This window comes from Halictus rubicundus, chromosome 5 (genome assembly GCF_050948215.1).
Source record: "Halictus rubicundus isolate RS-2024b chromosome 5, iyHalRubi1_principal, whole genome shotgun sequence".
Lineage (NCBI taxonomy): Eukaryota > Metazoa > Arthropoda > Insecta > Hymenoptera > Halictidae > Halictus > Halictus rubicundus.
The window spans coordinates 9,086,081-9,097,399 of NC_135153.1; the positions used below are offsets into that span (position 1 = coordinate 9,086,081).

Consider the following 11,319-nt stretch of genomic DNA (forward strand, 5'->3'; position numbering starts at 1 on the left):
TTCATTTGTGCATAATCTTGAATTTTTCCGTGTGTTACGCGTTTAAAATCCTTGTGGCGCGTTTCCTGGGCCTCCTCTGAAAGATATTTTTTATTATTTCAGTTATTAAATTTTTAATTTAATAACTCCTTCCCTTGCAGAGTTTCATCAATTGATGCGATACCGCGTTCAACGTTAACAGCTTTAAACAATAATAATTTGAGCAGTGGGACGAGGGGGGAATTAACTCTTTGATGATCATTTAGAGGAAGGCGTGCCGAGAGTATTCCAATTCATTGTAATCTTGTAAAATTGTAATCCCTGTCAATTGCAAGAAATTTGAAAAATTGGTTATATTTCATACAGCATTACTTTTTCTAAATAAGGAAATATGAAAAGAAGGCCTTCATCACCAAACTTTCTTTTTATTATATTTAATTGATTAATTTAAGTACAAAAATGACTACAAGTAAAAGAACTTCATATTTCAGCATTATAAAAAAAAATAAATTGAGCGTATGTTTACGCTAATGATGCAAATGGGTTAATGTATGGAGCGGTTTCCTATCGTGAAAGATGGCTCTTTACTGTAAAGAGAAGAGAATAGGAACATCAGAACTCCTGAAAGAAAAAATGCAATTTTTTGGATAAAAAAACACTATCCATCAAAAACCCAACTGTAAGTCGTCATTACCACTGAAAGACTATATCAAATTGTATAAATATCTTCTATTTCGAGACTGATGGGCATTTAAGAATTGGTACATAATTATTAAATATTGATATGTGAAAGTCGATTTTTTAAGGAAATGTCACACGATTTTCCAATGGCGCCCTGAACCTTGAAAGATTGCCGTTTAATACTAAACCTACCACGGCCGGTCGAATATACCTTTTCAAACTTCTGCGTACAATTTCGTACATACAACATTATCACATCGCTATTTATCTTTACGACATTTCTTAAAGTATGTATACAATGTATTTTTCACTAATTATTTCTCCTTTTATTCTTTTTTTCTAAGAAACATATGTATCTTGTCCTACCTACCGCGGCCGGTCAATTCGACCGTACGAGATAATATGGTATTCACTCTTCTAAACCTAAACAATCACTATAAAAGAAAGGCTATTCTCAATGTGGCATGGCCAACTCAAAATAAATGAGCCGCCTTATTGAATGAGACGAACCGCAAAGGTGGACGACACAGTACGATTTTGTAAACCGAGGAGAGAGCATCGCAGAATTTTTTATATAATCGCAATTATATAAAAATAAATTTCTATCGTCATTTTATGAAAGTTGTTCATCCACTAATTCATTCGGCAACAAATTGACTATCGCCTCCGTTTAATGTACTAACAGTAACTCTGTTTAAAGACCGGTCATTTTGACCATTATGCCGGTGTCATTTCTGACCCCGATATTCCACTACAATTTTCTTCTGATATAAGGCGACGGATCGGGACCGGCTTTCGTCGTATTTCGAATGAAATAAAAGTGTCGTCTTATATCGAAATAAACTTGTACATATTGACGGTCATGGTTGGCTATATTTCAAGATGAAAAGCGTAACTTTTAAACAATTACCTTCACTATTACTTAAATTATTGTTCGACTTTACTATCCTGAAAAATCTAAAAATGGGATTCCGTTAATAATTATTCAAGTTGTTCATCTACTAATTCGTTCAGCAACAAATTGACTGTTATCTAACAATAACTTTTTTTCAGGACCGGTGATTTTGACCACGCGCGGTAGGAACAGGTACACTAGAAGTGTCGGTAGGTTTAGCGTTAAACTTGTCGCATCGGGCGTTGCGAGAGACGGTGCGCTGTTGTTACGCCACCCACAATATTTTCAACGAATACGGACGCGATACACGACACGCGTTCGCGTTCCCCACTCCCTCCGTCACTCTTTCTTTCCCCCTCCCCCGGTATCCTTGAATTTATATAACGGTCGTACTTCCATTACTCGTCGGGCTTCTTTAACCTATCACTCTCGGCGACGAAGGTTGCGCAGATAGTTGGATCGCTGAAAAAAATTTGTTCCCTGTTGTCGAAAGATGTCGCGCTCTCGAGAACAATCGGAATAAACCGTAATAAACGAGATTACCTGCCGTGACTACTACCTGTGTCTGTGCCCGTGTCCGTGTCCGTGCAGGCGTTTCAAAAAAGTAGATCGTCCGATAAATGTGATATCTGTTAAAAATACAGGAGTGGTCTCCGTTGAAACAGCAATCGGCACCGCCGCCATCCTACGCGAAAACCAATCGATTCGAGGAGAACCCGGAAGTTAAGGGTGTTTTAACCATCGAATAGGGTTCGATGCGCTTAGGCGCGGGGCTCCGAGGAGAGAAAATTTAGCTCTGACCCGAATTTACGAACCAAGGATAATCACCCCGAGGAATATCTTATCTCGCCAACCGCTTCTTCCTTCTTCCCTACTACTGTCTCTCCTTCAGTTTGCCTCTGGCGTCCCAATGTTATCTTTCACCGTGGCGTGTTTACCGTTCGTCGCAAGGGCACCTTCCCCCCCCCCCCCTCACCTAACTCGTGTCTTTTTCACCGTTGCGTTCATCTTCAGCTAGCGTCCGACTCCGTCCGTTACGCTTATTAAATACGCGCGACGCTTTCCCTTTGCAATTTCGGCTTTGGCGTCGGCGTCGCAGGCGTGCTCAGAGGATGCGCGAATCAAAGAGACGCCCAACGTCGGCCGACGATCCCGTACGATCGGGCACGAGTATCACCACTTCTTGCCGTTTTACCGTGCCATTTTTCGTCGAGGCTTTCCCGCCGAAGCGGGAACGGTACTCGCTCGGTGCGCTCGGACTGCGCGATTTGTTTCTCGTTTTTCGAAACGAGTCTCCGGGGAAGGAAAGAAGGTGGAAAATTGAAAGTATCGCTCGGCGAGGCGTCGAGAAAGCATCCGAAAGGTTGATCAACCGACCTTGCCGAGTTTCAAGCGCAAGGCCAAGCCGAGATGCGTTGCTGCGTTTCAGTGTTTCGGTGCGAGACGCGTCGTCGTGCGTGCGTGCGTCTCCTCTCGCGTAGCGTCGCATAGCGTCGCACAGCGTCGCGTCTTGTCGCTTCGCGCAGTTATACGCGTATAGCTGGTGCGCTCGTTCGTCTGCCGAGCGCTTTCATCCACTCTCGCTCTTTCACCCTTTTTACCCTTTTTTATTCTTTGACGTAAGCCTTTTGTCCCCGAGGATATTTGCGGAGCTTTGTTTCGTCGACTGGCTGCGTACCGGCTTAAACATACGTTGCTAATGGCACGGCCCAGGAGGTACAAAGGGTAGCCTGGATGCCGACGAACGTTTATTTATAATTTGACCATCGAGTCGAGAAACACAACCGATGGAGCATCGTTCGAGGTCGAGAAATCGAGTCGTCGCCGAACCGCCTCCGAAACGCAATCGAACGCGCGATCAACAGAGAGAGAGATAACGAAGAGAAAGAGAGAGGGGGGGGGAGGGAGCGAGAATTTAAATAATTTTTTTCCTTTGGAGTCTGTGCATTCGACGACGCAGCAGGTCACTGCAATGCGGCTGACGGTGACAGTTGGTCAATAGGCAACCAGCCAATCTCGATCGAATCCAAATAACCTCTTGTGCCATTTTGCACGGTTACCTCCGAATCTGTTATTTCCGCGAGGGTCCGTTCACCGCGCTGCATTGTCACGGTGCGATAACAGTACCCGATATCTTCCAAGTGTTATAGTATCGTCGAAGAATTCGAAAATCGGTACCGAATTCGTTACCCTCCGTTCAATCCATCGTTTCGTTTAATTCCCGTAAGAAAATCTGGTCGTTCGGATTCAATTGCAAGCGTGTTTGCCCCTATGATTTCCGGTTTCGATTCCGGTATCCGATTCCGATTCTGATCTCGGCTTTGCTGCTCGGCCGCGGGTGCACGCGCCTCCGCGTGCGCGCGAAGCCGTTGCCTACCGATACCAACAGTTTCTTTGCGAAACGACCCAGAGGTGGCAGCATACATCTTTTCTGGTCGGCGAATCGTGCGTCGCGACGTCGAACCGCGCTCGAACTCGGTCGGTACTCGAACGATTCGTTTGCTCTGTCGACGCTCGAGCACAAGTTCATTTACATTTTTCGTTTCTGTTGCCCCAGGAAAATTACTCGCTCTCGTTCGTCCACGATCTCGTGCCGGATCGGCTTATCTTTGCCGGAACGACTCGAGAAATGCGGTTTTCGCCGGTAAAACCAACAGGAAACGCGAGTTGAAATCGAACGGGCAACCTGTTCGCAAAGACGGTCGCCGGTCGTGATACAGTTTTCACGTATTCGTTCGGGCTTGGACGTTCGTCTGCGCCCGGCGCGTTTCGAATTCTATTCTTAGTCTAATCGCGGCGTTATCGCAGCGCGCGTTTGATGTTTGCACGGTTTCTCGTTATCGGGCGTTACCTTTATTTTTCGAAACGCTATCTACGATTCACGATCAACGTCGTTCCAGGTTCTCGTCGCGTAATATCTGGTTACGGCGGCGCGACCTGTTTGCCCGCGCGTTTTCGAACGAAAGGAAAAAGGAAGAGCGCGCGGAAAACGGAAATACCATTCGTCTCCGTGCGATCCTTTCGAGGCCGAATACCCAGAATTCCCGTTCGAATTCCCGCATTTACGCGGCCACTGCATACACTCTTTGTCCATTCAGCTTTTCAATTACGTCTATCGCGTACGCGTGCGTACACGTATTTATTATACATATGTGTGCGTGTGTGTGTGTACACATATGCACGTAGCGTTGCACGCGCAGGGGATCGGAGGCGATGGAAACGTAACGAGGCGAGGGGGAGAAAGTACGATCCAATGAAACCCTAGATGGCTCGAGTGCGACGTTGAAACCACCCTCCGCGAATCCCGTCGGCATTACCGATTACATGACACGCGTTCGCGCGATATAGGTCGAAGAATGCGATCGCAAAGCCTGCGCCGTTCAAGGACGCCGAATTGGCCGTAGCACAGCCTTCTAGGCGTCGCGGCCCTGCTCGCGTTCTCTTCTCGCCCTTTCGCGCTTCTGACCTAGACGCGCGTGTGTATCTTCGTTTCGATCATTCGGGTCGTTTGGCCGAGTAAAATTCGAAATGCGGAGCGCCGCGGCGCCGACAGTCGAGGGAACCGATCGAGTTGGTCGCCGCGGTCGAAAAGACGGGACCCGATCTCGGAAGGTAGACATCGGCTGTCGCTCTGTTACTCTCGAATTCGACGAGGCTCGACCTACTAGCGCGGCTTAAAGTGCCACGCCGACACTTCCGAAGATGGCGCAGCGGCGTGCACGCCCACTCGCCGGGACCTTACAATGCCTCGAGAGTAGTTTTTGTTCTCGAAATAAAGGCTCGTTCCCGATACAATGCGCTATTCCTATATCGGCGTATCCTCGACCCTACTACTTGCCGCCCCCGCGGCCTCCAACATTTTCTCTCGGATGCTCCGATGATCGATACTCGATTCTCGAGGGAAGAGCCACCGCAAAGATTCCTCCCCGAAAACACGACCGCGATTTGTCTTCCATCCGCGACACAATAAATCATTGTTCCGGCGACGGAATTACGCAAAGGAGCGGACGGGGGCTCTGAACGTGAGAATCCAATTCTGCGGTGAATCGAAAGGAACGAATCCTGAATTTTCTCCGATTCCATTGAATCCCTGTTCTACGCAACCCCCGATCTTGCTCCTCTGTCCTCGCGACTTCGACAGGGACAAGCAGCAGCAAGAAGAGGGCTCCTCGCGTCCTCGCGCAACCACCCTTGGTGAGCGCGAGAACGCTCGTCTGAGAGTTTCCGCAGCTCGTAGACAGAGCTGGGTGAGTGGACGCGGAAAAGGAGGCGAGGGATCCGGACGAGGGAGCGCAACGGAGATACACCACCTGCCGCGCCTCCGCCTCTGTCGTATCGTCTTCCATCTCCGTCTGCGTCTTTATCGTCCACGAGGGCCCGCGCGAACTTGACGCAGTCGCCAGGAATTTGCACCTAGCGGACAGATCGGGTGTAGAGCGAACGGCAAAGTCGCGTCGAGTGGAGTAGGGTGCCGACTGTCGACGAGAGCCAAGCAGCGTCGAGTGGTTCGTCGGTTGGCCTTCCCTCGGTCTCGTCGCGCGAACGCGACGTTCTTTCGTCCTACCTATCCGACATCCGATCGACACGGTCGAGAACATTTCCGCGGAAACGAAATCGCAAAGGCCACGCGCGCAACGATGCACAATCGGCTGCACAGGTCGCAGCATCGTCGCGTCGAACACATCTTCTCGTTGACACTTACCTTTCACGTGTTCCGGCGTGTCCGTGGCACCGCTCCTCATAATGTCGCTCAAGTAATGCTCCAGCGTCCTCATGCTATCCAGCGGAGAGTTTCCATTGGCCGTCATACGATCCTGTAAAAAGCATCACCGTAACGTGAATTTTCAGATAGTCCAGCGGAGATGGAAATTAATTATTTGGTAGATCGGCGGCGACTTTCATGCGCTCCGAAAAAGACAATCACCGCGGGTTACCGCGGAACACCGACGCAAACAGAAGGGTCAACTTTCGACGAATCGCGGCGAAGGTTGGACACCGTTTGATATATTTAACTGTGACATTGTGCAAGCCGATTCAAAAGTAATCGAGGACACGCACACTTGCAACGATCGTCGGTCTGCGCGTGTGAGAAATAAACGGCATAGGGGGGAAATAGAGGGCTGGTGCACATCGATTGGACGAGTTTCGAGCGTTTGCACGTCCGTCGCCTCCAATCAATTGGTCTACCAGTTTTAGCCCGTGTTTGTTAAAAGTCGGCCGGAAGAACAATGCAAAGCGTGAAACGGAGCGCGTGTCCGAAACGCTGTATACAGTAAATTCTCGATATATGTCAACAGCACGGGTCTTGCCAGCGTCTTGTATCGTCCAGGAGACCTGCCCGAGCCGTGTTATGTTTACCGAGGCTTCTCGAGGTCCCTCACGGGATATACCTCGCAGCAGTAGGGATAATTTCGCGACGTTTATCGTCCAGGCCTTGGCGACATATATAGAGAAATCACCGTGGACATCGCTGGTATGTTTCGCGATCGGCTATTTTTCCCTTCTTTCCAAAGTTTCGACCAAAACAGACCCCGAAACCGGAGCACGAGCATCGTTCCATTTTCTGCAACGGTTATGCTCGCGACTCCTGCTGGTCGTACGGAGCGCAAAAGAATAGGACCGACTATTCGTCGTTCTCGACTACTTTGTAACGCGTACCAGTCGCACAACCAAGTCCGTCCGCGCGTCATCGTTCTACGCAGAATGATTCGCGCGTCTGCTCGATAACTGCAAGTATACAGGCTGGGCCGAATAGATGAACGGAGGGGAAAACGAGAGCTGGAAACAAAAAGCGTGAAAACAGTAGGTACAACGTACTCGCGGATACATGGATGCGGAGACCGTTGCGGACGGGGGTGCGAAAGACTCGCCCTTCGACCCGTTTTGGTTTTCGCTAAAACTTTCCAACCTTTGCCCCCGGAGGAGCACGGGCTCTGCGCCTCGAGTGTTTGGACTCGTCGAGGCAGACTCGGTCTCGGAATCGGAGTCATAGACAGAAGGCGAAGGCGAAGACGAAGGCGCAGTGGATGCACGCACAGGGACAGGGACAGGGACAGGGACAGGGCAGATGGCGCTTGCGCGCTCCTTGGCGCAAGCGTGACACCACCGCGAGCACTCGGTCGGAGGATATCCGTATAGGCACGCGCATCCATGTGCGAGCGCAACCACGGGACAACGATTTCTCTCCCTCTCGTTGCGCCGCTTGGTTTCCGTCTAGCTGGAGTCACGCTAGAAAATCAATATAGGGGAACCAGGAAGCAGCGCCAGGGCGTCGACAGCCGAGACCTCTGTGCAAGCTCCATTGCGAATTCGTCGCAACCGTGCGCGCTCCAGTCGCGTTCGCCGGGACTCGGGGGGGCTCTCGAGCGAGGGGACAAGTCGACCTTATCTTTTCCTCGACTATCTGCCCGCATTCCCCGATCCCATTCCTCGCCTACTCGGTTTTCCGATCCCGCTGCTCATCTTTGGGAGCTTGCCGCGGAAACGGAAGCGGAGCAGCATGTTGCAGCAGTTCGATCGCCCGATATCGAACTTCGAGTCGCAAAAGTGGTCTCGAGGTTCGAGATCCGTAGGAGGATCCGTCGTTGAACGTCACTCGGTGGGGCAGAGCCTCGGTGACCCGGGATTCTGCGCTATACGCTGGCGAAGCATGTGGCCGCACGGGGATTGGCCCAGTTCCAAAGTTTGCAGCTCGTAAAAAACAGTGGTATCTCCCGAGCAACGTGTTCCACCACGGTAGAATCCCCTGACTCCCGAGTACGGGGTGTACGGCGCATCGTGCGTCGCGCACCGTACACCGATCACGACGGGCATCCCTCGTCCAAGCGACGAGCCTCGCGAAACGTCTTCGTCCAAATAAAAAGGAAACAGCGTGCGGGGTGGGTGGGTACCGGTGGCGCGTTAGAGGGAGAGGAGTCTCTTTCACCCGAGTAGAAGAAATCAATCCTAAGAGGGGCTTTCAGCGAGCGCGTTCCCGCAGACATCCCCCGCGCATTCGAGCGTACATTCGTCTTCGGCTGTTTCGTTAGCATGCGTCTCGACCGGGTCCGCGATGCGTTTATATCGAATTGTTACGGTGTTCATCCACCGTCTTGCGGACCGGGCCTCAGGATCGAAGCGTACGGTTGTTCCGCGACGAATCCCGTTCCTCGGGACGTACATCGACAGCTAACGTATCCGGACAAACGCGAAATTGCTCGAACCGTCGACGTTGCGAAAGCGTTCCGAGGAAAAATTTGCTGTCGGGCAGAACGCGCGTGTTGCTGACGTGACGGAAAAAATGATATCGGTCGATCGTGGAATCAAAAGTCGAGGGATGACGAGGTAGCGGGCGAGGGAGGGGAAGACGGTGGAGGCGGAGGCGCGGTCGGATCGAAACGAACGTGGTCTCGGACGCGGACGGTTCCGTTCCGTTGGCGAGGCAACGCGTGCGGCATTGCATGGCGAGGCGAGGCAAGGCGAGGCCGGGGGGAGTGGAAATCGAGCGTAGAGACCGGGACGGCGCTGCGCGGCGTAACCTGAATCTCGAGGCGAGTGCGGAAGAAACGATTCCAGCCAGCCAACGCGAACTAGGTCAACGTTGGTGCGAGCGAGAACTCGCCGGGATAGGGAGCAGAAAGAGCCCGGTACGCGGAGGCGGGGAGGAGACAGCGGAAAGACCGGCGGAACGAAACGCGGAGGGGTTGAGACGGGTGGGAAACGCGGTACCGGAACATCGGCGGACGCGTGTCACTAAATCCACCACCGCGCTCAACTCTGCAACGCGATGCGGCGGCGACGTATCGCGCGACACAGGCTATCGGCGAGGCTATCGCGGGGGTATAAGCGCGTTGTCGCGCTCTCTTCGATCTAGCGTTGCTTACGCGCAAACGTGCTGCTCGTTGTCGAACAGGGCCGCGTACGCTTTCGGTAGGATCGATGACGGTCGACGGTGTCGCGACGCGACGCGTCGATGTCGCTGGCGTTGCCAAAACAGATAATGCAGACACGTCGACGACGCGGTGTCGGTTTTCACGGGTTTCGCAACCTCGTTTTTTCCCGAAACGTGGAACGCGTGCCACGAGGCGTCGCAACCACGCACGCGGAGAGGGAGAGAAAGGACGAACGCCAGCGCGAAATCTGATGGCGAAGTGGAAGCGGATGTCGCCGGTGGTCGCGTTGCTACCAAGTCTGGCCGAAATCTGCTACTCTCTATCGCCCACCGTAAACCACGTCGGCATTTCCCTTTACAGGCAAAAATAATTCCGTTCACCGAACGGAAAAAAAGATTCACCGCGGGTCGCGAGATACATGTATCGTCGATCGCGTCGACAAATGATCGCGCGCGGCGGTTCTCATCTTGTTACGCTTACTAAGCGAATTAGGACGATTATCGGATGTTCTTCTTTTTTTTTTTTTTCTTTTCACGTGTTTCAATAATATATTTCTGCACCGTTCGCGACAAGATTTAATGAGAAAGAACGGAAAATCGCTCGGGAGATACGCTCGAACGTCGAAAAGGGACGGAAAATCATGGGGGGATCGACGGCGACGGGTTTCGAGAATGTTGCGCAGCGCGAGCGAGACGACGAGACCTGGACGAAAAATCTATACCGCGCGAAACCGGACTGACCTATAAACCTCGTGCCGGGTCACTCTGCACCGGCGCAGTTCCCAATTCGAACAAGGGGGGTCCCGAATTGGGTTAACATCCAGATATTCCGCGTTCCTCGGATTTCGAATTAGTCGGACGTGGAAACGTTCGGCCGTGACGAAACGAAACACGCGACTCAAACGGTCTTTTTTTCGCTTTGTGCCTATCTCAAGGACAAATTTATGCCGCGCTACCAGACCGCGCGATGCAATTATCGCTGCTGGCCTGGTCTAGGCTAGCCTGGGCTAGCCCGAGCCGGCTTGCCTGGCCTCGTACACCGCGTGCAACGCGTGCAACGCGCGATATTCGCCGCACGTGGCTATCGCGATCCACCCGTGGACATTACCTCTCGATTCTCGATAGAGCCGATTATCGCCTCTTTATTAATAACGCCCACCCTCGGAACACGCCTCGTATCTGGTACGCGACCGTTGCCCGATCGACCGACTAATCGTCTTTTATCAATTTTCTCGCACGCTTTCCCCGCAGCCGTTCGTCTATCGGTTTGCTTTCAAATACCAGATGCCACTTCGACACCGCCTACAATTCCGTCCATTCGACGCGTGTGACGTGTTGTTGTGCCGAGCCGAGCCGAGCCGAACCGAGCCGTCTCGAGCTGCGTCGAACGAGCCGCGCTCGCGGTGTCGCGTCGCCCAGCGTCGCTCAGCGTCGCGTTACGTCGTTCGACGCCAAAAATACTACGGAATCGTAACAGCGTAGAGCGACGATAACGGGTCTGGGTTAGGTTCTCGCGTGTCTCGAAACGTTCGTCGTCTAGCAGAATCTCAGCCGCGCCGATGTAACGTATTTTTACAGCGAGAAACGAGTCCGGGCAGGGATGCATCGAACGGCACGAAGCAGAATACGCGCGGTCGGCCGGGCCCGAGGCACGCGTAGACTCGTAGACGCGTGGACGTAGTCGATATAGTCGATCGGTTTGCGTCGACCGCCAACATATGCAGCCATAGTACGTATACATGCTTGCCGAGCGACGGAAAGACTCGGCCCGGCTCGACTCGGCTCGCACGTGCCCCGATTCGCTTCCAAGGTGAACGCCGATCGACCGAGTTATCGGACATGGAGTTCGAGTATGTCTTCGCTCGGCTCGATGCTCTCTACCGACTAGAAAAGT

General features: G+C 52.0%; 1 protein-coding gene across 3 annotated transcripts in view; it reads right to left on the reverse strand.

The window, feature by feature from the left end:
- Orb2 (cytoplasmic polyadenylation element-binding protein orb2) overlaps positions 1–11,319 on the reverse strand; it is a 63,223-nt gene that overhangs the window by 46,537 nt on the left and 5,367 nt on the right. For all 3 annotated transcript variants that reach the window (XR_013082306.1, XM_076788222.1, XM_076788221.1), the window contains exon 2: positions 6,258–6,369. Coding sequence is in view for 2 of the 3 variants with exons in the window: in XM_076788222.1 (XP_076644337.1) it covers positions 6,258–6,369 (112 nt within the window). In the remaining variant the exon portion in view is untranslated. The remainder of the gene's footprint in view (positions 1–6,257; positions 6,370–11,319) is intronic.